The following is a 27,229-nucleotide window of genomic DNA, read 5'->3' on the forward strand; positions in this document are numbered from 1 at the left end:
GGTTGCTTATCGAACTGTATTAAACCCACTTTACTAGGAACGCGCCTATAATTTTTCAAATGCAAATTATTACGCAATCAATATTACGCAATACAGTTCATATTAAGATTTCAACTATTTAAATGCAAATTTTTAAAATTTTTGACATTTTAAATAATTTTTATTTATATTTTTAAAAATTAATTTAACGGTTAATAAATTTATTACAAATAAAAAAATGTATAAATTTATATATTTTCAATGACGGATAATTTTACTTTATTTTCGATCTTTATGAATTTATTAAACTACACACGATTGGACAAAAATTATACTTCACATTTTAAACGACCAATGAAAATCATCCTAAATACGCATCCCATGACTCAATTTCTTTACGTGGGGATTCTTTGATATTTCGTTCGGAGTTGGAACTATCGCGTCATTTGGCAAAGTTTACTTTGTTCCTGAATTTAATTGATATATTTGGTAAAGAATGAATAGATTATTTGGAAGAGGAAAGCCTAAAGAACCACCCCCGAACTTAACTGATTGTATATCTAATGTAAGTTGTGTAGTTTTGGTTTCATATTTCCGAATATTTTGCTTGATTTGCAGATGATGTATTGTATTATCAATTAATAAAGCTCTATGAACGCTTTCTAAATATCCTTATTTCTTAATGATTGATTTAATGTAATGTATATAATCCTAGTAGAAGTTACCTTTAGGCTGTTCATTTATGTGACTATGAGAAATACCTACTGAAATTCTCTGCAATGTTTATGGTATTGAATAATAATTTTAGATAGATTATTTTTAAACACTATAATTTTTTCTTTTAGTGTTTTATATTGTCATTAAATAAAACTGAAAGAAACTCATGGCATGTAAAAAACAATTGTGGATTTAAAATTTCTTTAAGAAAACAAACAAAAGTATAAACATACAAAAGCAAACTGTTTATCCAGATTACTTGAACAGAATATTAATGGAAGGAACATCTAGTATGAATTCCAAAATGTAATTTCTTGTTTTTTGTGTTTTTATAATAAATGTACTATGAAAACAAGTAACACCAAAGTTAACGACATTAATATAAGGTTTTTATAAAAATGAAATCAAATGATAAGTTATGCAGCATTTTGATTGAATCATGCAATTGTAACAAATATTTTAAATTTTTCCCCCTCAAAATTTAGTGTATTAAACAATACAAGTAAACTTTCAAATATTTCAAATCAAATCATTAATAAGGTTTGACTGTGAGACAAGCAACTGGCTTCCTTAGCTGCTTGCTACTTTGAAGCAATATCTTGCAATATCTTAGTGATGTTTGAAAAAGCAAATATTAAGACCTTTTATATATGTATTTTTAAAATTTTAATACTTGTACATGTTCATTTCACTAGAAAATTAAATTATACTTTGAATAGTTTATAGATGATTTTACAACGTTGTCATTTTTCTCTACTTGTTACAATGTCTTTTAACGAAGTGGGTTTACCAGAAAACATGCCCTATATGTACAGTCAGCGCCGGATTAAGCCTCTAGCGGGCCCTAGACAAAATTTAAATTGGGGCCCCATTTAAATAAGTTGCATCTAAACAAATCTTATATAATGTGACATTAGCGTAGCTAGCATGGGTGACACCCGGTGCGGATATCGTGGTGTCACCCATAACTTATTTAACTCTTTTATAAAACACTATTGAATTGTAATATCTTCGCACTCGAGCAACTTGAACGCTATATCGAATATGCGATGTCGCGACGTATAAGTGTAGATTTAGAAAATAAATCATAACCATCCATACATCAGTACTACCACGAGACGCGGCCCTAGGAATATTTGTAGGTGACGCAAGATCTCTCTTACATTACTTCTGACGCGCGGGTGGCTGTTGACCTTTTTTTTTTTAGGTAATGGCTAGTCGGGCGGAGCTTAGTAAGAATTGTTAAATACGGCATTTTCTGTTTTATCAAATTTCGATTCAAGTTTCTAAATCGAAACAGAGAAATCTTCTGCACTGAAGCCGGGCCTTTCCGGATTACGGGCCCTAGACATTTGCCTACTTTGCCTATTCGATAATCCGGCCCTGTGTACAGTACAATAAAATAAAATACAATTCGTTATTCTTTCATCCTATGGTTCTTTTAATATTTTAAGACAAAGTTTGTCCAAACAGAGACCACCATTTATTAGTTTTATGTTCTTTATATAAAAAGTCCTTTTTAAAAAACACAAAAATTTTCCCAATTAAAAAAAGGACTTTTTTAGTGTTTTGGCAGCTAGTAGCCTAGAAAAAGAGGTCGGTTGCAGGAATGTATTGTCTGGAACACAAAACTAATAAATGGTGGTCCCTGTTTGGGTGAACTTTGTCTTAAAATATTAGCAATTAAATGTATTTTATTTTTTATGTAAATTTCTGCAAAAATTATTATCCAGGAGAAGAACTGTCTCTCTTAGCACGATTACAATATTATAATACAGCACTGTATTTTATTACCCTATTAGATAAGTATAGTATATTAAGGAGTTATTTGAAGAATTGGTTTGGTTTCTTACAAAAATTAATGTTTATGTATGAAACTTTTTAACTTTTAAACATGGGAAGCTTTTATTATCAGTACATGAAAATAAATTTTACACCCTCTATTGCGGATTGAATGATTGATGCAGGCCAATATTTTTCTTTTGGTTAAAATACAGAACAAATGTTGAATGAACTATGATATATATATCATATATATCATATATATATGCAGGATAAACGATTGATTTGGGAATGATAGATCGAGGTTTCACTGTACCTGTAATCTCTGTTCCAAAATGGAGAAACAGAGTAAATTAAATTAATAAGTAGGCATTTTTAAATGTTAAAGCCGAATTTAAATTTGCAGTTCTTGCATATCAATCTTGTGTTACGTCATTTGAATTCTTCAGCATAGTTTTAGATTAAGTGCAGTCTAAGCAGCAGGCTGTGGTCAATCTGGTCTAACTTTGATAGCTAATTGGTCTGTGTCATTCTTATTTAATAATTTATTAACATTTTGTGTGTTTTTTGGAAGAAACATCTTATCTGTTGTTTATTTTGGAAGTTATCTCTGAAATTGTGACATTAAATATTAATGTAGTATCTAATGATAAGTCTGTGGATTTGCTAATTAATTCTAATAGCTATTTCAACAAATACCAAATTCGAGATAGTTAAAAAGAAGGAATTTTTTTTCCCTTTCTCTTAAAAATGCTCCATGAAGACATCATTTCAGATTTGATGATAAATAGGTAGTGTGTCTCATGTAGCAACAAATAAAATTTGTGGATTCATGGAATTTGTTATTCATTTTGAAGGACTTATGTAGAATGTCAGAGAGATTATATTGAAGCTTGACAGCAGTGATATTTCATGTAGGCAATCAATATTTTTCTTACATTTTCCAATTCTTCAAAAAATGACTCACAAAGTCAACCCAAAATCAAGCAATTAACAATTGCACAAACATTTTCATCTACTGTCCAGTAGACATCTTCAGGTGGAATGTTATGATTTTATTAAAAAATTCTTCATTTAAAATTGTACATGCCACATAGCATGTGTGGCACCTTGGTGGATATAGATGAAGTCACAGAATTTGTGTCGAAATGTCATTGGTAAACATGAAACTTTCAAGCGGGGGAACAACTCTGTGTCCTTGTAGTTGATGGCATGTTTCTTTCAGAAGCATTTCTTATACAAGGTTTCTGTAAAGAAACATGCACAAATTTTGTGATATCATCTACATCCATCAATATCCAGGTGTCCTACCTACTATGCGGCATGTACAATTCTAAATGAATTTTTTCACAGAATCATAACATTCCATCTGAAGATGTCTACTAGAAGGTAGAGGAAATGTTTGTGCAGTTGTTTAATTGCTGGATTTTGGGTTGACTTTGAGTAGTTTTTTGTTTACATATCCAGTATTGGTTCAAATGAAAAACTGGAACAACAACAACACCATCTTTGTGCATGTAGATGCACATATTCACTCATAGTAAACCTATCATTTATAAACTTCAGAAAGATGAAAGGAAATATTAAAATTTTAATACCTCAAAAGCTTTTTATTTTTTATTTTTTCATATACTTTTACATTTACACTCTTCTGTAACTGCACTTAAATAAAACTCAACAAAAATTTTTGTTTTGAGATATGACTTTTACATTTAGAATGTACCTGTATATACTATGTTTAAATATTACTTTAACTTAAATTACAATATTTTTATTAAACTAGTTACCTGATTTGAAAAAAATTTGAAAAAATTGCAGACCTATAAATTCCCACTGTTGCTGTCTGTCCTGTCTTTTTTTAATCTTGAGAATGGAGTTAGACAGATGAAAGATGAGATCAAATATGAAAACAAGTATATATTTTAAATTAAATAAATTAAAAATATGATTAAAAATTGCATCCTGATATTGTGACTGTCACAATAAATAATTTTGTTTTTTCTTTTTAAATTCTCAGTAACTAGTTATTGATAAAACATTTTTATATTTATTGTAACTATAAAGATGATAAGAAGACATTATATTTTTAGCTTTAAGATTATATTGTTTCTATAACTAAAGATATATTTTTTTAAAATTTAAATTAATATTGAATTGCTTTATAATTATTAAATAAAATGCTACAATTGTATCTAAACTTACTTTTTTCAGGTTGATAGTAGAGGTGAATCTATTGAAAAGAAAATTGCAAAATTAGATGCAGAACTTATAAAATATAAAGATCAAATGAAGAAAATGAGAGAAGGACCTGCAAAGGTATTTTAATCAAATCTTTAATTTTTATAAAACTTCTTTAAAATATATCTTACATTTTTTTTGATTCATATTGTTTTTTCTCACTGTTTTTTATGGAAAAGTATAATTTTTCTATTAATATTGTTTTGAAATTCTTTTTAGATTTGACAATTATATATTTCCAAGTAAAAATGATATAAGGGTCAGATAGTTTGATTGGTTTAACATGCTCAATAAAAACTTAATCAGAATAGATACCAAAATCTAAGTTTTATTCTAATGCTGCAGGCACATTATACATATGCAAATTCTTACACACAAATTTCTTGATTAGTGATAGTCTAATGGGTCTATTCCATGTCCTTCTCATTCTCCAGATCTTGCACCTCCTGGACTTTGCACTGGAAAGTGGAAATGTTGTATACCTCACTGTGGGTACCGAGGAGGGTCGACGAGGTCAGACCTCTGGTTAATGTCGGCAACAAGTCGGAGGGACTTGCCCACTTGTCAGAAATGGCTTAATTTGTCGGTAGGGATCCCGTAGGGACGGGACTGCTTTTTATCTGGTCGAGTGTAGGAGGGAAAGTGGAGTCGTGGTAAGACGATAAGCGAATATTCGAGCAAACAAGACACCATTTAACAGGTTAACAACGATTTAATAGTAAACAAAGTATACGTTACAAAAATCTGACATAAAAAGGGGTGACATATATATATATATATATATATAGCTCTATATATCCCTATCACGCGACGGGAGAGAGAGAGTTCACATAAGTGGGTTCCATACCTCTGGGACAATCAGTAATTCAAATATGCTGTTCGTCACGATGATCGAATATTCCTTTCTAGGGAAGGTTCGATGGCACTTACGGCACAATAGTCAATATATTCTCGCGACTCGATCTTAATCGATGAAAGACTCTCCACCTAGAGGGAGGAAGGGAGCCTCTTATATATCTTTTTCTGCTGGGAATTTTTGTCACGTGCAGGTGCTTAGGCCATAGGTGTTCCCGGGATTGGAAACAATACGGCGAATTCGGACGCTAACTATAAACTTAAGTTGCAAGATGATCTGTACGCAGCATAAGAACAATGGATAGTTGACAGTTATACGGCCGGGGACGCATATTTTCTCGTCCGGGACCGTTTTTAGGCAGGATGTTTACATCCAAGTCAGTTTTTAGACGGGCTGTTTATAATAGGAGAATTTTTCGATTCGATATAGGGATTCATTTTATTATAATTCGTATTATATTCGGATTATAACCGGATAGAGGAAAGGGGTAATTATTAATTCGAATATAATATATTACAACGTTCGTTCCAGGGGATTTCCAGATCTCACATTCACTTTACGCTTTCTTTAAAATCATACTTAATTAGTGTGATTTTAAAATGATTTGTTCTGTTATTGTTCGGAGGGGCAAGAGGTATGGTTACATGAAATTGATGTGGGTTTTTTTTTTCTTTCTCTCTCTTGATGATAAATAATCGGTAACAAAGTTTACAACGAGCGGCGACTTAGTCGCGTTAAACAGAAATTCTATATCAAGTATATACAAATAAATCTTGACGCGTGTTCGACGCGTGACAATCTTTATAGCTGGAGGGTAGGAGACGTAAGTCCTGGGTGGCTTGGAAGTGGTCGGTTGGCTGGATGACGTCATTGTTGAGTTCGGGTCGAGAGTGCAGTTCAAAGTTCACAGTGAGTTGAGACTGTTCGTTGGAATTTTCTTTGTGTGAAGAAGCTAGATGGTTGGTTGGTGATCGTTACTATTTGAATGTACGGATATAAACGGTGTCGGATACTGATAAAATCGCAGGTAAGTTGGGAAAGGTTTTCCTTTGTCGTGCGTCCACATGGATGGATTTCTGGCACTTAATTCGGATGTCTGGTCGTAACAGGTTCGTGAGTCCGCATTCTACGGGTTGAGGTGCTGAAATTGGACTGTTCACAGTTAGGAAAAATTTTAGATCAATGAAAAGGTGTTCGGCGTTCTCACGGAGTTCGGTACAGAGGTAGGAAGATTTACAATAATTGTCGATTTACTCTCTCTCTCGATAATTTTGTCTAAGCTCAAAACTAGCTAAATATAAAAATTTCTCAATGGGGTTAACTAAAAATTAAAATAATATGGATTATAACGCGGATACGAAGGTATAAAATAATGTTTAGGATAATATAAAGTAAAAATATAAATGGATTACAATATGGCGGTTGGGTGTTTAGTTAAGGTGCCCTTAATAGGTTTGAACAACGGGTTGTTGTTTTCGTAGAGTTAGATCGCCTCGGGGTGTCACTTCCTGGGAAGGGCTAGGCAGGGTCTCGGCTCGAGGTTGACCTAGATTTTCGTTGAGGGGAATTTCTTCCGGTCTTATTTCCGGTGGACGTTGTTGGTTCGTTGAACGACTTATTTTGCATCGTCGGTAATATCGAAAGATGCAGATGAGGCAGAGTCCAATAACAATGATCCCAAGGCAGCTGGCGATTATGGTTATTCGAAGAAGGGGAGGATGAGGGAGTTGATTTCGGTGTTATTCGTAACAGGTGATCGAGGTCATAGGTGACGGCTGATAACGATCGATCGGCGAGTTTAATATCGGAATTCGCGTTCAAATTCACGCGTTCGGGTGTTTGTGGTTCGACGAGTCGTTTCTGGAGTAGCTGAATTTCCGTTCGGTTCAAGATTTGCTCGATTTGGGGAACCACTAAGTGTTGCGCAATTTCGAGTTGTAGGGTTGTTTGCATTTGGAAGTGCGAGGTGAGGATAATTCCAGGCAGGTAGCCTGTACATGCGTTTTGCAGCTTGATTATCTCTGTATTGTTTATTTTGTGCGCGGTGGATGAAAAGGGTGATTTCTGATGTCTAGTAGGACAACGGATAGTTAAAGTGAGAGGGTCAGAAGTGGAATAGATCCATATTCCTTGCTGATCCACTCTCTTAAAAATGGGTGCATATTTTGTTACTATCTGGCGAGTGCAGAGGTCTTTGACCTTGTTTTCATTTCCGCTAAACAGAGCATATTCGCAACTTTGTTGAGGGAATCGTTGTATAGGAACGTCTAGGGAACAAATGGGTAAATGGGCCATTTGGCACAATAGTAATTCATGTCGTTGCAATAACATGTAGGATTGTCTATCCATAGATAGAGCAATGATAGGATAAACAGTTTGAAACTGGAAGAAGGTTTTGAGGGGAGATATATATGTAGGAAATTTAATAATCTCATACATATCAAAGTATCCACTTGGGGTGATCAAAGGAATTTTGGCAAATATTCTTAATTTGCCGGGCAGAGCTACGGCAATGGTGGTAATCCACTGATAGTACTTAAACAGGGTATCCGGTTTAATAGGTTCGATCATGGAGTAGCCTTCTGGCAGCTGAAGTTGAATATCCCGGAGAGTTTGTAACATAATCTCTCGGGAGATAAAATAAGAGCTTAATTGGCTATGTTCCAAAACATCAATCGCTTCTCGCAATGCTACTAACTGGAGGTGGAATTCTTGGATAGAGAATTCGAGTATTCGGAGTATTATTTCACAAGCTAATTCGTAGCTATATAGCTTCATTAATTCTTCAAAAGATTCTTGACGTTTGAATAACACATAAATCTGATGTCGGTTGGTTTTGCTTATATTGAGAGTATCGTTTAACAAGGTAGCCTGCGAGCGTAATAAATGGATAATTCCCGCATTTTGCTGATTGAGATTTGATATTTCGGTATTTAAGGTCTCGATGTCATCAGAGGTGGCTGTTCCGAAAAGGAATTTAAGAAGTTTTCCTCCGCCGTCGATTAGACCTCGTTTTTCTTTCTGTGGCACGGGTAAAGTGATTAGCGTAGTGAGCTCCTGATATTCTCTACGATAATTAAGAAATGAAGCTCGCATCAGCTCGAAGCCTTTTGTAGGGACATGTTCAAGTGGCTGAAGCTTCGCCTCTAAATAGCTCAGAGATTGTGAGATGAATTGAATTTGGCGCTCTACATGTTCGAAGGAGAGTTCAGTGACCAAGGTCCAGTGACTTGCGGTCATTAGGAAATTTCCTTGATGAAGGAAGATAACGCCTTTCGTGAGTTCCATGGAGGTTTCCGTTGGTGTGAACTCGATGTGGAGGAGGAGAAGGAAAAAAAACTGAGGATACTTCATCCTGAGTAGTGGGTAGGGCGCACGTCTCGCTAAAGCCGTTGGGTTCAAGCTTCACTTCTTGAGCTAGGGTGTCGTTCACTAGAACAGGGGGAAATATTTGTTTGTTAATATGGCGGGTCCCTCATAGTTCTACAAAATAGTCTATTTTAGGGTAACCGATATTGTTACGGTAAGTTACGTCGGGCGCGACAAAAGGCGGCCGTAGAAAAATGGTCACCGAAATCAATGAAGGACAAAAACCCTTTATATTTTTTTTCTCTCTGTTTTTATTATGGATTTATACATATTGAGGTACTTAATATATATATAAGAATATAACGATATTACAGGTGGATAATCAGATGATTGGTATAATAATATGGTCCATTGTATATATTCCCTTACAGATGTAGGAAGGAGTGATACCAGTGTTTACGGGCGAGAAGTGTGGCGGCGTTGCCCGAAGGGAGAGTTGATCGGGAGGCTCTTCGGGACGGTGGTGGATCAAAAAGCGGAGTGCGGGCGGCGTGTGGAGTGACATGGTTTCTTTGTTGATAGGCCATTACAGATATAGAAGGAATTTAGCAAGTTAATTTAGTTGTCAAATTCTTTATAAAATCTGCCATAAGTACAAATTATGGGGAAGATGACCTACTAGAGGCAGGTGAAATGAATCGAGGTATGCGGCTGCGTGTGGGGCGAGGCATTACCCAAGGAAGTTCCGCAACCGGCCCTTGGCTTCGAAGGGCGTACGGGGGGGTAGATTCCGGTTCTTCATCTGATTCCACCTCTGACGCTTCGCTTCCCCGTTCCTCGCTCTCGCTTACTCTTTCCGGTTCCGGCTGCTCCTCCGGTAGAGGAGTGGGTATGGACGTTAAGATAAACTCATCCCAAGGATCGAGAGAAGTGGGTTGTTGTGGCGTCGCAGTATTTGTATCCTCTTCCAGGGAGGGAAGTGGCACGGCCGTTACATCAGGATTAAGGTTAAATCCGTGCCAGGGTAGGTTTTATCCGATCCGCATGTACGTGCAGTTTCCGCTTAGTCTTAATGTTTTCTATCCGGAAGTTAACAGGACTAAGTCTTTTGGTAATTCTGTACGGTCCTGACCATCGCGCTGCTAATTTTTGTTTTAATCCTCGAGGGGTGACGACTTCTTTTAATAACACTCGGTCCCCTATTTTGTAACTGGGAGGTCTATTCTGTCCGCGATGCCGCTCTTGCCTTATCTCGGCTGCCTGTTCAGAGTATTGTTGGGCAGTTTGATGCGCATGTCTCATCCGTTGTCTCAATTCGAAGGCAAAGTTATCTTCTATGTCATAGGATATTCTAGCAGGGCTTTCAACTAAGTCAAAAGGATATGTGGGGTCTCTTCCATATAACAAGAAAAAGGGACTATCGTTAGTAGAGGCGTGTACTGAAGTATTGTAGGCAAATAATGCGTAGGGAATCCATTCGTCCCAGTCGCGTTGATCTTCCGAAACGTAATGGGATAGAATGTCAATTAAAGTTTTGTTAAATCTTTCGACAATGCCATTACAGGCTGGATGGTATGCAGTAGTGAGAAGACGCTTTATTTGTAATAGATTACATACCTCCGCAAACATTTTCGATTTTAGGTTCGGTGCCCTGTCAGTTAGCAACTGTGTCGGGGTCGAGTGACGAAGGACAATATGAGTTACGAACGCCTTCGCAATTGTTTTGCTAGTAACATCAGGTAGCGGGACGGCTTCCGCATACCGACTAAAATGGTCTATGAATACCAGGATGTATTTATTCCCGTTCGTAGTAACAGGAAGTGGTCCGACGATGTCCATGGCGGTGCGCTCGAACACATGAGAAAGGGGCGCAAATAATTGTAATTCAGCCTGTGCTCGGCGACCACGTCGTCGATGTTTTGCACAGCTTTGACAACTTTGGCAGTAATTTCGGATTTCTTTAGTCATTTCCGGCCAATAAAATGATCTAGCTATTTTTGTTCGCATTTTAAGTTCTCCCAAATGTCCAGCCAGGGGATTATCATGAAAAGTAAAAAGAATATATTCCTTGAGACTTGCAGGAATAACGATTTGTTCCCACCAATCCGTATGTGTCTTATTTGTTCCTTTGTGGCAAAGGGCTTTGTCTTCATTGAGATAAAACTCTTCTAAGTTCAAATTGTTATAAGTTCCAGAGGTTTCACCATCCTTTAACGCTTGTATAATAGCGCTCCAGCGTTCATCCCTTCGCTGAGAATTAGCTATTTGAGCTATAGAGAAAATAGGATCAACTTCCCTTATTTGTCGGATTGGTATACGACTGAGGGCGTCAGCATTTTTATGAGAGTTTCCCGCCTTATGTACGATATCAAAGTTAAATTCCTGAAGGGAAAGGATCCAACGAGACAATCTCGAGTTTGTAGTAGAATCCTTGCAATCTAAAAGCCATCGAAGGGGTCGATGATCGGTAATAATGGTAAATTTTCGGCCGTATAGGTACGGTTTGAAATATTTCACAGCCCACACTGTGGCTAAACACTCTTTTTCGGTTGCGCTATAATTTAACTCCGGTTTCCTTAGTAACCGGCTAGCATAGGCGATAGGTTTCTCCTGGCCATTCTCTTCTTGGGACAATACTGCTCCTAGGGCGGCGTTTGACGCATCAGTTGCGAGGAAGAAAGGTTTGGTAAAATCAGGAGATTTTAATAATGGTGCCGACGTCATAATTTCCTTAAGTTTCTCGAAACTCTCTTGTTGATTAAGTCCCCATTCGAAAGGTACATCCTTTCGAAGTAGGTCTGTTAGAGGTTTGGCGATCTTTGCATAAGCGTCCACATGTCGACGATAATAGCCCGTTAGGCCCAAAAAGGATCGAATCTCCCGCTCGTTCACAGGTGTGGGAAAATCTAGGACGCTTTTTATCTTGTCGGAGTCTGGCTTTATGCCATGTTCCGAGATTTCATGGCCTAAAAATTTTATGTGCCGGCGCAGGAAATGGCATTTTTTTGGCTTTAGCTTTATTCCAGCATCGCCTAATCTTTGGAAAATCTGTTCCAATCGTTCAAGGTGGCTAGGGAAATCAGGACTGAAAGTTAAGATGTCGTCCATATATACAAGGCATGTCTTTCCCTTTAGGCCATGTAGGACAAAATCCATTGTTCGTTCAAATGCTGCAGGCGAATTGCGCATCCCCATGGGACATCTGTTCCATTGGTAGTGCCCATCTGGGGTGGAGAAGGTGGTCTTCTCCTTATCACACACACTTAATTGCCAAAATCCGGAGACGGTATCCATCGTAGAGAAATATTTCGCTTGTCCCATTAGGCTGAGAGATTCTTGCACTTGAGGCAGGGGATAAGGGTCTACCTTAGTAATTTTATTTAGTTTACGATAGTCTATCACTAAGCGTAACGAACCATCCTTTTTCTTAACTAAAAGAGCAGTGGAGCTCCAAGGAGAAGTAGCGTGCTCAATAATGTTATGGGCCAAAAGGCCATCCACAATATCATTTAATTGCTGCCGTTGGGCATAGGGGATTCGATAAGGAGGAGTGTAAATAGGTGCCGCGTCCCCTGTATCAATTTTATGTTGCACGATATCGCAATAGCCCAAATCGTAGTCGTTTAAGGCAAAAACATGCCTGTATTTATACAATAGGTTTAAAAGGGCTTGTTTCTCATGTTTAGGAATGCCCGTCCAGACAAACAGCTGCCCAAATTCATCCTTTGGAAGGGTGGCGGTTTCTCCTTCTTTTACGGCATCCACAGGCATCGATTCTTCTAGCGCTTCGAAAAATGTGCCAACTTTGACACCTTTCTCTAGTTTAATCGTTTTGCTAGTAGCATTCCGGAGACATACGGGGACTTGTCCCTTGCTAATAGGAGCGACCAATAGATTAACTCCCGATATCCCTTCCTGGGTGAAGGGGATAGTTTCTATTACTCCCGTGTTACGAGTCCGCGTTACCCCTAAAATCCTAGCGGTTACTATATTCTCTGTCAAAGGAGGAAGTTGACAGGGTTCCACAGTCACTATGTCATTCCCTTCCTCCATTTCCGTTGGACAGTAAGGCCTCTTATTTGACCCGGTCTCTTTTGATAATTGGGGGGCATCGCTACTGACCCTTTTTCGTCTTCCTCTGTTCCTTTCTGCCTTCTGTCTATCTATTGCAGTCTCAGTCTCCCCCTTGTGGTCTCTGGCGGTCTCAAAGGGTATCACCGTCCGGGAGGGGAGGAGTAATTCTCCCGCCTTTAAATCAATAAGAAAACCTTTTTCGGCAATCATATCTCTGCCGATAATGCCGTCGCAAGGGTAGGTAACGTCTCTGTCCACAAGACAACATGCAAATGAGAAGCACAAGTTTCCTATCTGAAAGGTAGGGCTTATAATGCCATAGGTTTGAATAAGGTGCCCAGTAGCACTTCGTAACTCAGTTTCATCGGTCTGAGCTATGGAAACTCGTTCGTTGATAGCGTCCGCAAAAGCTTTTCGACAACAGGGACACTTTGGCTCCCGTATCTATTTGCACTACGGCCCGATTTCCGCCGATATAACAATCAACGGCAGCGTCGCATGGGGAAGTTGTATCTTTGGTAGTATTGAGAGGGACAGGTTTTCGAGTCCGTCTCGGAGTAGTGGTAACAGTCTTCCGACCCGGATATCCGGCTGACCCTTGTCTATTTCTAGGAGGAGAATTAAAGGTTCGTCGGAGAGTATATCGAGGTCGTCGGCCTTGAACGCTTCGCACATTGCCTTTCCATTGGGTCTGCTTCGCTTCCGAGGGTTGTGGTCGGAAACGGACCCGGTTACTGTCAGGTGCTCTTTCGCGCCTCAGCGGGGAGTCATTCCGTTGTCGGGCGCCGCGATTGTTATTGTCATTATCTCGGCGCTCGGGCGAGTTTCGGTTCCGATTTGGGTTCGATTGGGTTTGACCATTGGGTCGATTGGATCGACGACTAGGAGGACTAAAACGATTTTCGCTCCGCCGGAAAGGCGGTTTATTAAAAGTTTTATTAAAGTTCCCTCGATTATGCTGGCTAGAGATAGGGTTTCGAGAAGTAATGCTAGGAGAGTCGCGTTTTAAACCATCCATTCGAGTTTTAAGCTCCTCCACCGCGGCGGTTAAACGTTGGAGATCCTCTAAGGAGGGGGGAGAATCAGTCGATCTATCGGTTTCCCTAATTGTACGCATGATCCCTCGCGGGTGTGCGGTGAGATTCTCGATGGTTTCTTCGCTAATAGCGGTTTGTAAGGCCTCATCGAACGTTGCAGGTTGTCTGCTCATGGTCCTTTTTCGGATCCGGATATCAATCCCATTTAAAAATTGTGCCTTGAGTCTCTCGTCTAGTTCCTTTCTTTGAACTCTTTCGATAATCGCAGTTTCCGCGGCATTCGCACCGGGTTCGGGCTTGATCTCTATCTCCATCGCCAGCGCTTGGAGTCTAGCGGCATAAGTCTGTACATCCTCGTCCGGTTTTTGGACGCAGGCATAAAATTTTGATAATCTAAAGGTAAATGGCTTGCGTTCAAAGCGGGCTATCATTAATCTTTTAAACTCGTCGAAGTCATCGACTTCTTTAATTCGTCTGTCCTTTCGGACAAATTCTCTAGCTATTCCCGTAAGTTTTAGCTTAGCTACCGCTAACATCTGTGCCTTTGACCAGGCGGCGACCTTGGTAACGTCCGCTAAAGAATCGAAAAAATCAGTTATTCTAAGACTACCTGCTTCTCCCGTGAATACTGGCAATAAGGGTATAATACCGCCCAGACCGCCCAATGTGAGGGGGTTCGGCGCTGGATTAGGATTTGGGTTGCTTGGCCCAGCCGCAGGATGGGGATTGTCCTCCATTGCGTTTACGGCTCGATTCTAGTATCTAAGGTAGAAAAAGAGACCTAATTCAGACGAGGTCGTGTTGCTCGGATATGGCTTTTTTTGTTCGCCTTACCAGGGTTCCGAAAAAGTCGAAACCCCACTCCTGAAACCAATTTGTGGGTACCGAGGAGGGTCGACGAGGTCAGACCTCTGGTTAATGTCGGCAACAAGTCAGAGGGACTTGCCCACTTGTCAGAAATGGCTTAATTTGTCGGTAGGGATCCCGTAGGGACGGGACTGCTTTTTATCTGGTCGAGTGTAGGAGGGAAAGTGGAGTCGTGGTAAGACGATAAGCGAATATTCGAGCAAACAAGACACCATTTAACAGGTTAACAACGATTTAATAGTAAACAAAGTATACGTTACAAAAATCTGACATAAAAAGGGGTGACATATATATATATATATATATATATATATATATAGCTCTATATATCCCTATCACGCGACGGGAGAGAGAGAGTTCACATAAGTGGGTTCCATACCTCTGGGACAATCAGTAATTCAAATATGCTGTTCGTAACGATGGTCAAAGATTCCTTTCTTTGGAAGGTTCGATGGCACTTACGGCACAATTGTCAATATATTCTCGCGACTCGATCTTAATCGATGAAAGACTCTCCACCTAGAGGGAGGAAGGGAGCCTCTTATATATCTTTTTCTGCTGGGAATTTTTGTCACGTGCAGGTGCTTAGGCCATAGGTGTTCCCGGGATTGGAAACAATACGGCGAATTCGGACGCTAACTATAAACTTAAGTTGCAAGATGATCTGTACGCAGCATAAGAACAATGGATAGTTGACAGTTATACGGCCGGGGACGCATATTTTCTCGTCCGGGACCGTTTTTAGGCAGGATGTTTACATCCAAGTCAGTTTTTAGACGGGCTGTTTATAATAGGAGAATTTTTCGATTCGATATAGGGATTCATTTTATTATAATTCGTATTATATTCAGATTATAACCGGATAGAGGAAAGGGGTAATTATTAATTCGAATATAATATATTACAACGTTCGTTCCAGGGGATCTCCAGATCTCACATCACCGTTGTACATGGATTCATGTATTTAGGATTTCAACAGTCTAAACTCACATAACATGTAAACACTTCTGCTTATTGTGTGGTGTACTGCCTTGTTATGCCACCCAGACCTCCAGGTGATTCTTCTCTTCCAGACACATTTAAATCTTTGATATAATCATTTATTGTTACTCACAGCACCAACTGGAGACAACAACTACATCGACAGCCTAGGTACTACTAAGATTTAAATGTGTCTGAAATTGAAGAATTATGCAGAGGTCCAAGTGGCATAAGTGGGCAGCACACCACATGGTAAGGGGAGGTTGCAGGTTCAACTCCTGTTTCAGGCCAATTTTGTTTTTTTCCAGACTGTTCTAAATTATTTAGTAAATATTAAATTATAATTATTAATTTTAAATAAGAGATGGCACATAATGTCTACCTCTAGTAACAAATTACTTCATTTCTAATTATTAATTGTAGCAAAAAAATAGCCTGATTAAATTCTACACCAAACAGTTGCCATAATTAATGTGTTTTTCATTTGAAAATAGTTCCAACTAATTTTCATCTCCATTTATAGATTGAGTTGTCAATTTTTAAATTTCTAAATTGCTTTAATTCTGTACAGCTCAACTGAAGGTAAGATAATGTATGTTGTTTCTTAGAGCATCTTGGATATACCAGATTTGTTAATAAAGAGATCAAAAGTTCTTCCCAAATAAAACAAAATCAACACACCATCCTGGTACTCTCATATTCATTTGGAGTTGTGTGTTTCATATACAGAACTATAACAACTCCAAAGAAAATGTAAACAACACTAACCTGCAATCACATGCAGTAGCAACAATTATAGGTATCTACTAGTTTTTGCAGGCAATTTTTTACCAAATTGACTTACTTAGCTCTGCTTTCATGATATTCTCATGCTATATGTTGTCTGCATAAAAATTTCAGTTTGAAATTTTTTTTTTATCACAGGCCCTCAAAAACATGCTGCAGAAAATTGCTGCCTTATGCATGTGATCACATGTGATTTCCTCCCCCCACATTCACATGCATGTGATGATAATTTTTCAGCTCTGTTGGCTTTGGTGACCTGGTATTATTGAAAATGACATCATGGTCTTATGTGACTACCTCTTGCAGCAATTGTGTATGTGATAAACATCTCACATTTGGCAGTGTGCAAGTCACTATGATGTTGAATACTTATAAATATAGGATAATCTGGGGTACTATGAATTTCAGCAATTTAAATGTTTTTCCAACTTTATTTTATGCCTGAAAAATACAGAAGTTGTTTCCTGGTCTTTGAGAAACAACTCAGCTTTCCTGTCATTTATTTTCCAGGTAAACTTGTTTCAAATTATTTTGTTATCACAAAGTCTGTATGGGAGAAGGGTCAAGGGCATTGTTCTGTAAACAAAACAATATTGCATAAACTGCGCAATGTATGATGATATTTGGCACATGCAGAGATGACATATCACTGGATTTACCAGAATAGTCAGATTTGAGGAACAGCAATTACATGCTGCAAAATTGTGTGAAAAATCTGCAGAAAATTGCAACCTTATGAATGAAATTGTCTGAGGGGAAAAACTGCATGTGATTGCAGGTTAACAAAACAACAAAGCTTTTCTATGACTTAGTGGTGAGACTTTTTTCATGTTTCTTTATAAAGACAGAGGATGAGGCTTCACAAATGTAGTAAATCTTCATTACAAAACAAATATAAACACTGAGTTTTTTTACTATAAATAAGAATCATCCCAATTACACAATGCTGTAACTTATGCAGACAAAAATAATGCACCATCGAACCTACACAATACTGATTGGATCTAACAGACCTTTATTCAGTACACAACAGACACCATGAAACAATCCTGGATCTAGAATTCCCTGATAAGCATCTTATTGATCTTGGCAGGAGCATGTTGACAGAACTCAAGATGTGTTGGCTGATCTCTGGAGAAACAAAAGGCTTTGTGATTGCTATACAAGACCAAGTCATAAATTCAAAAACAAAATTACAGAAAGCACATTTTAAAAAGACAGCACTTGCAGACAACAGTTGTATGAAATGTATAGTTTCACATATGATATAGCATTACATTACATCAAGTTGCAAACTTTAGCACAGACTGACTGCTTGCATTGCCAAATAGCAATAATACATCAAAAGCTTACATACAAACACAAGTTACTATAAATCCAGGAATCATAGCTCAAGTATGCATTTCAGATAGAAGACAACATGCACAGAATGTACTATGACTGTTCTAATCAGACATAGTACACCCATGGATTTTTGTTTAAAAAATATGTATATAGTACTGTGTGTCTGTGTATTTGTGTTTACTCACATACTCTCTTTATAGCTGTATTAAATATTTAAAAATAAAATTTTCTTTTTTCAGAATGGTGTTAAACAGAAGGCAATGAGAGTTTTAAAACAAAAAAAGATGTAAGTTTTAGTTAGTCTTTATCATCATTGTTTTAAATTCTTACAATATTTTATTTGGAAATTTTCAATTTCCATAAAGTCACTGATATATTCAATTATAATATGATAGATCTCTATATATTTCTGATAATTATAAGGCAAATAAACTAAAAGATGATTAAAACATGAAACATAAAATTTCATCTGGTAAGATTCTTTTATTCATGGTTATTTTCTCTTCACAGTATTAATATAAGTGTTGAAATGCAAAGTTTAATCATAGTAACTAACTAGTACTGAGAATTTGAAAACAGGTTGATTTAATGCATTGATAGTGATTGAAGTAAACAAATGAAGTATTAAGATTCTTCAAGAAGTCAGATTGCAGAATAAAGGTCTGTTTATTATAACTGTTATGAATCAGATTGTCTGATACATAACAGGTAGAATAAATAGGTTTGTTTCCAAAGATTCTCAAATTGTTTTAAGTGCAAGCATTTATACTTAGCAGAGCAGTTCTTTTCAGACAAGGAGCTTCCATTCCACCATTTTTTGCTAGAATGTTTTCTCTGAAATGATGCGTATGTGTGAACCTGTTGGAATAGCCAGGATAGCATAGAGATGGCTGGCTAGTATGAATTACATTCAGACAGCTTTTATGCTGGTCAACATGAGCAATATTTTGATGTAAGGATGCAGCATCCATAAGTAAATACTGAAAGTAAAATACATCACCACTGCAGCAACCTTATCGTGTGTGCATTGGTCCATTTGCTTCTATACTTATATGCCATATCATCACATCAAAATATTGCTTATGTGCCCAGGCCCTTTGAATTGCAGTGGACAGTCTCATTTGAGGTATAACTGTTGTCTTGTTTCTAAGGGAATTTTCTACTTTTCCCAATAAGACATTGAAATCATACTACTGCATTTCAAAATACAAGAAAAACTTTCTATTATCCACCACCAGTAGGTCCAGTATTCTCTGAATCTTCATTTTTAATATTTTATGAACACTATAATGACAACAGTGTTTTATTTTCTTGTCATCTTTATTCAATAGTAATATTTCAAACACATCTTTGAAAGATAAATGGTTAATCACTGTGAATTGGTTAAAGGCTGTCAGTTAATGTAAACTGCTTATGTCTGAAAGGATAGTGTGAATATACCAGTATGACATCAGTGTTACCATTACATGTCTGAACAGGTAGTATAAATAGATCTTAACTTGGTCTCTGTGTTACTTCTTAATATGATTAGAAGTTTTGATGGATGAGCAAGACACTAGTTCTTGATAGTTGAATTGTTCACTGTCATGTAAGTTCATAATGATCCTATCCAAGAAGTATTCAACTATCTAGCACAAATTCTTGGGAACAACAAGAACCTTTAGCAGCTAAATAGGTCAAAGAGATTTCAACTGAAGATGAGAATATTCAAATGTAAGAAGTGTCTTGTATCTGAATAAGTGATTCCAATTAAAGGTGAAAGTATTCAGATACAAGACACTTCTTACATTTGATACAAGACATTTCTTACATGATTATCATCATCTTCAGTTGGAATCTCTTGGACCTATTCAGCTGCTAAACCCACTAAGAACTTTATTCATTACAATTTATTTCTAGTAGAAATTAGCACAATAAATAGCAAATACTATATTACTCTGAGAAATAACAGTGCTGAGCTATCATCAAAGAAGCCAAAAGAAGACAGATTATAACTTGAAAGACAAAGCAAGATCATCTGCATGGAATGTAATAATAAAAATTAGATTAAAAAATGATTTTAGTAAAATAATCTTAATAAAATTTTATTATTTAAAGAAAAAGTCATAGCTATAAAAATTTCATTGACTGGAAAAGATGCTGTGTATTGAGTTTTATCATATAATTTTCTTTTTTATCTTGAGGAACCCGTGTTTTATGTTTTCTTTCTTGCGAAGACACAATGCAGTGACAGTAGATTTAAAATACTGGGCAAATTTTTATCCTTAAACCAACCGAATAAAGGATGACAATTTGCCCAGTGTTTTAAATCTACTGTCACTGCATTGTGTCTTTTCAAGAAATATAATTTTCTGATAAAATTGGCATCAGTTAATGAATGACCTTTTAATTAACTTCTGTCAATGAGTTTTAGTAAGAAAAAAGAATTCAGAAGTGAGATTCAATAAAAACATCAAAAAGTAAATGATATCCTAATACGTAATTCTTGTTCAGAAAAGGTGTCATGATTGTTAATTTCATTATTGAGATTATTATTGTAATACATCAATAAACTAATAAAACTAAAATCATCAGCTAATGCATATAAAAGATGATATAATGTTATGAATAGACTAATTGTACCAGTACCTATCAAAATATTTATTAAAAAAATTGTTAATCTACAAAAAAAAAGATAGGAAAGATAAATTTATTCATATAAAATTTATAAAATTGTGTGTAATACCTTCACAGTTAGATATTCATTGTTTTGCATGCAAATTGATATTTAGTCAAATATAGTATTTTGTTTGTTTTTTTCTTGTCTGTTTGCAAGAGTTTTGTCCAGGTGCCACTGTATTTGAAAGAAATGTCAGCCCTCAGGAACAAGATTTAACGTAATTTACTTCTTTCTGTTAATAATATAAAATTAAGAAATGATTGGAATTTAATGAATGCCAACTCAATATTTTCTTAAACATTTTTGTACTGGATGGGGTAAGTTCAATAATTGGCAAGGCAGGGAAGAGTGCCACTATAATGAGCAAAATTGGGCATATTTTTGCATCTAATTATTTTAAATGAAGTTAAATGATAAAATAAATAAAATAGGGCTAACCTACAATAAATAAATGACGTATTTGCAATATGAATTTTGCATATATGAATTGCATTTGTTTTATACAAATTGGAGATACATTTCACCTTAGTTTATTCTATATACAGTATATAGATACAGTAGAGTCGTTAATCCGAACCCCTGTAATCCGAATGATTTTCAGCCAGACTGTGTCGTGCTGAATCGAACGTTTTTGATACTAGATTTATTTCTAAAGTATAATTTTCATGTTTTTATATTCTTCAATATATTTATTTTGTTTGTACAAAATAAAGAAATAATTTTTAACGATACAATAGCCTCAACTATTATTATAAAAATTTTCGTTAAGCTTAAAATTGATGAAAATTCAACACGAAGCGACACACAACGGAGAAAAATTCAACACGAAGCGACACGCAACGGAGAAAAATTTGAACATCGGACAGGTTATATTTTTTTGTACATGATCAGTTATCCAAACAAATCACTAATCTGAACAACCCCTGTCCCCAATTGATTCGGATTAACGACTTTCTACTGTATATAGATTTACAATATACAATGAATTCTCTATATACTGTATATAGAATAAACTAAGGTGAAATGTATTTCCAATTTGTATAAAACAAATGCAATTCATATATGCAATAATGAATTAAGTGAATCTAGTTAGTCTGAAAAATGTAATGAATAGTAATGAATTAAGATCAATTGTAAATATGATCTTAATTCATTACTAAATTTTTTCTAACAGAATTGTAAACAAATCAGATAAGGTTATTCAGTTATTGGCAATAGTATTTGAATGTAGTGTTTACTTATGCAACATCAAAATTTTATGATAATATTGGAAGCAGTATTTTCTTTCAAGATAATGCATATATTCTTAATCTTACACAAAGAAATGCCAAAAATATTTTTTGTTTGCTATCACTACAGTACATAAGTTTCTTATACTATGACTTATAGGTTCATTCAATCACATTAAAGAATTTATTTTTAAACAAAATAGTTTTGCTTTAAATCAACAATTAAAATCTATTAAACTAAATGTGCTGTTTAACAGATATGCTCATACATTTATTTTAAATGTTTATTAAAATTATTAAAAATACAGGAAAAATCAATTATAAGAAATGAATGATTAAAGTGACTGATGTGAGAAGTGTTTGTGCGTGAATTTAAAGATTTATAGTTTTACACTCATATTTTACATAATCACAATAGCATAAATTTGCATTTATTTTTCTAGGTATGAAACTCAGAGAGAGAATTTAGCTCAGCAGTCATTTAATATGGAACAAGCAAATTATGCTACACAAATGTTAAAAGATACAAAAACCACTGTAAGTTGTTAATTTTAATTATTGTTTAAAATGTTCATTATAAATAAATATTAATTATATAAATGAATTAAATTTTTGTTTAGAAGTTGGAATAGTTTGTTTTATCCCAGCAGTTTCGTTATATTTTGTGAGAATTCAAAAAAGCAAATTAATACATTATATTAACTAATTAGTTTGTTAAATTTATATTGGTAACAAAAATGATATTAAGAAAAGATACTGGAAATATTAGATTCACATTATACAATAGTATAATGTAGTCCAGTCTTTATAATTCTTGTTCAGCCCCATAGTAGTTCTCTATACAGACCAGAAAGATGAGACCACTATGTTCATTTTAGAATGATCAGAATTTTATTTTGATTGTTTGAAACTTGATTATCATTGATTTTATTCACTTGATTCCAGGAATTGAAATCTTTTGTTATATTATCTGCGCGTAGATGGTGATAAATACTTTTTAACATTTTGGATACATCAGTTACATTATATTAATAGAATGTCATGGGTTGTGATGTATCTCAGATACATCACCTGATATTGACTTTTGTTTGCATATTTAAAGTAATGTCATTCTGAGCTTAAATTTTTAATACTTCAAACTTTGTTGTTAGTAAATACTTGTTAAATTTCATATATTTATATCAAAAATAACAAAGTAATTCGAATTTATTTTAAATCTAAACATCAGACAGAGTTGAACATACAAAACAATTTTTCTGACTTCTATACTTTTAAGTTTTCAAACTTGTAATTTCTGATATAGTTCCTTTTGGATCCCAGTATTTCAATCTGTTCTTAGCTTTTCAAAGATTAGACTTGCCACCAAATTCCTTAAAACTTTTTTCTGCATTGGGCCTCTTGTTTGTTTTGTATATGGAAAATGTGCATTTATACTACTATTATATTAAACAGGATATAAAAAATAATCATTGGCACATGTGTTTCTTTCTACATTATCTGTAGCAGCCATTTTGTTACCCATATCTACACCTGATGTTGTGCTGTTGTAGTAACAGGTGATTTCTGTATCTGAATCAATTGCATCATCAAACTGCAAACTGAGACCAATAAAAATTTGTTTGAATGTGATACTATTATACAATCATATCAAATTCAAATAGACTTCTATTTATTTTTGGTGTAACAAACTCAAGTGGAAGCTGTGGTTTGCTTTTATGTAATGTACCAACATATATGACAATTTTTGTTTTCTCAAATCTTTCTCTGATTGAATATCTGAAAAACAATTTTCAGCACTGATATTATGTCCAGTCTTGAAGATAGATAGGTTTTGCAATTCTCTTCACAACATTTATTGGCTTGTTGCTAAAGGAATGTGGACCTTCAGACTATTTTTATATGTAAGTTTCAATATTTGAAATGTATAAAATTTTAACATCAATCATACAAAATATTTTAATTCCATTTTGAAGGAATATACTGTTTAAATCCACATTTTCTCCTGAATCCAGCTAGCACTTCATCAGTTGTCATGTTTTGTCCCTTTTGAGTTTTGCAATTTTCAACAAATTTTGAAAACAATTCTCTTACAGCTGCTAACATGACAAATTTGAGTCAGTCTGTATGAGTCTGCCTCTCATTAAATTTTGTGTCTGTTGTTTTTGCATCTCTTTGTTGAGTATAATTGCCTTGTATAGATTTTATGTACTTGCTAATGTTTACTAATATCAAATTAAATGTCTCATCATTAATGAAATAATTCCTTACAACATACTGTCTTTGTATGTTGGCCTTTATTTTTCAAACAGTATACTTTGTAATTGTCTTCTTACCTTTTTTTGAAATGAATTTTTTCCATTTTTATCTTTTCAAACAAAAAGATTACTTTTGCTTTTGTCAGTATTTTTGCTTTCATCACTGCTACATGCATCTTGTTCAGTTTAGAATCATTAGAATGAATTTCAACTAAGTTCTCATCATTTATAGCACTTTTATTATGGAATTTATGTACTTCTAAATCATTATCTGTTTTGTATTTCTCTGAAATAAATTGTTGTACTCCTGCAAACATCAAGGTTTGATAAATTGCACTTTGGGGAGTTAGTGTATTTGATGGATACAAAACGTAGAGCTTTCAAAAAAAATCAAAACAAGCTACTTTTGCAGTTATTGTGATTTTGTTCAAGTAAGGGTGAGAGGAGACTTGAAGCTACTGAAACTCTCAGGATCTGCTACTTTGTATTATTATTTCATATTGTAAACAATTACTTATGTATCTCTCAAATACACCACAACTCCCAAAAGGTTAAATTGTGAGTTCTTGGGACTTAAAGATTACTTGATTATTACTCAGTAGCAGGAGATATACTAGGAAGTTGAGTTCCTGGAATCAAATTAACAAGTCAAATTCAAAGTTGAATAAGATCTAAAAACCAAATTCAATATTCTGATATTTCTTCTGTGAAATTGAAATAAGTATCCTATCATTCTTCTTTGTGATTTGTGTTGTTAATCTAAAATTTATATCAAATTGGACAATGTTACAGACTGTAATAGACAACTTATGCTGATCTGAGGAAAATGCAAACTGAAGAAAACTTTTTCTATTGTGCAAAATTTCATTATTGTGTGTTAAAAAATTTGTTCTTATTTTGCTTAAAATTTTGTTTGCTTTAATATTGACCATAGTGATATAATGTTTTGCCATAAATTTGAGTGAATGAATCAAATTTTAGATTTTTAAAAGGAATTTCACATAGCTAATTTTAACTTTTTTTTTTTTTAATTTTAACATTTAATGTTAACATAATTTTTGTAAAATAGCAAGCTTCTTAATTAAGATAATATCCAAAAATTAACATTTATTATCTCAATAAATTTTTATGTTTGACTGCTGATTATAATAATCATAATTCTATATTCTGTAATAATGTAATTTTATATTGTAATAATTCTATATCTGGCATAGAAATATTTTTCATTAGTTTTAAAACAGAAATATTCTTAAACACAATTTTTCCCCTTTCCAGTATTTTATTTATCTAACTTTAGAAATTTAATATTTACTTCAAAATGAATTTATAATAATGTTTTAAACAATCATTTTAATTCTTATTTATTAAATAAAATGGCAAGTTGATGTATGAAAGAGTTGGTTTGTCATAATGTGTAATTGTCCTTTTCCTTCTGTATCTCATGAAAAATGAAACAAAGGTGAAAAACCTACTTTAGATTGATTTGATTGTGTTTAATGGTTAGTGTGTTTTTATAGCTATTTTGTTTTTGACACATACATATATTAAAAATACTAGTAGTACTGAATGACAGATGTACAAACAATAATATATATATAATTGTCTTACCCACTGCATATTTATCACCAGAGATGTATATCACCACTGCAGAGATGTCCTTTCCAATATATATATTGGAAAGGACATCTCTGCAGTGGTGATATACATTATAGCTTTATGGGCCCAGTTTGAATTAGGAGACCCCCTCCATATATGGTATAGTGTTGACTTCATATATTTTTCTTTGGGGTAATTTTTTGGGAAATATGTTTTCTTATAAAAGATTTGTTTGGAGCCTCCTATTGCTGGGGGCCCCAGACAATCATCCTTTTTGACCATAGGATAACATGTCATTGTCTCTGTGCTCAATACATAGACATATGTCTTTTCCAATGTGTTTGTTCACTGTTATATTCAATTTAAATATTTTGAATCCTTTATAAGCAACAAATAAATATTTAGTGTTCAGAGAATATTAGCAATTATAATTATATATTAATTATATATATATATAATTATAATTTATAATTGCTAATTTTAGTCTTTTAGTATTATGTCAACCAACTATACTCATGAATTCATATATTTCAAATTTTAGGTAGATGCTATGAAATTAGGGGTGAAGGAGATGAAAAGAGAATATAAAAAAGTCAATATTGATGATATTGAGGTAAGTTAATGTGTTGAAATATATTCAATTATTTTTAATTTAATTACTTCATTCACTATAATTTTTAATTATAGTAAATGAGCTAATGTAAAAGTAAATGAATATTTATTGATTTGCATTTAATCCATATACAATATTTACAAACATAATTCAAAATTATAATTAGATTTAAATCAATGGAAAACCATTGCCGACAGGCTACTTTTTTGTGTTTTCTTAAGAACAAATTGAGATATAGTCAAAATTAAGTGTATAATATATATACAGTAGAGAACCGAAAATCGGAATCAATTGGGGACTGGGGTTGTTCAGATTAGTGATTTGTTCCGATTACCGATTATGTACAAAAAAATACATTAACCTGTCTGATGTTCAAATTTTTCTCCGTTGCGTGTCGCTTCGTGTTGAATTTTCGTTGATTTTAAGCCTAACGAAAATTTTTATAATAATAATCGAGGCTATCGTATCGTTAAAAATTATTTCTGCATTTTGTACAAAAAAAATAAATATATTGAAGAATATAAAAACATGAAAATTATACTTTAGAAGTAAATCTAGTATCAAAAATGTTCGATTCAGCATGAAACAGTCCGACTGAAAATCGTTCCGATTACCGGGGTTCCGATTAACGAGTCTCTACTGTGTGTGTATATATATTACAAATTTCAAAAATCAATAATAAAATGTATCATTTATTTAAACAAGAACATAGTTATCCACATAATTGTATTAATTAATCAGTTGTGTATTTATAAATCATGAAGATTTTTGGGATTACAAAGTAGAAAAATTTTTAGTAGTCCTATACAATACGTGTTTGTCATATTTTATTAAATTTTTTTCATAAATATCCTATAGCATCCATTGGATTATTTTTTAAGAATTTAATAAATAAAATATCATATTT

General features: G+C 34.5%; 1 protein-coding gene across 1 annotated transcript in view; it reads left to right on the top strand.

Moving 5' to 3' along the window:
* The first annotated feature begins 327 nt into the window (after positions 1-327).
* Vps60 (vacuolar protein sorting 60) overlaps positions 328-27,229 on the top strand; it is a 33,365-nt gene continuing 6,463 nt past the window's right edge. The window contains exons 1-5 of the mRNA XM_067267234.1: positions 328-544; positions 4,690-4,794; positions 18,210-18,256; positions 22,302-22,395; positions 26,251-26,322. Coding sequence (XP_067123335.1) covers positions 476-544; positions 4,690-4,794; positions 18,210-18,256; positions 22,302-22,395; positions 26,251-26,322 — 387 coding nt within the window. The 5' untranslated portion in view covers positions 328-475. The remainder of the gene's footprint in view (positions 545-4,689; positions 4,795-18,209; positions 18,257-22,301; positions 22,396-26,250; positions 26,323-27,229) is intronic.

Source organism: Centruroides vittatus, unplaced genomic scaffold, assembly GCF_030686945.1.
Source record: "Centruroides vittatus isolate TY-2023 unplaced genomic scaffold, ASM3068694v2 contig_299, whole genome shotgun sequence".
Lineage (NCBI taxonomy): Eukaryota > Metazoa > Arthropoda > Arachnida > Scorpiones > Buthidae > Centruroides > Centruroides vittatus.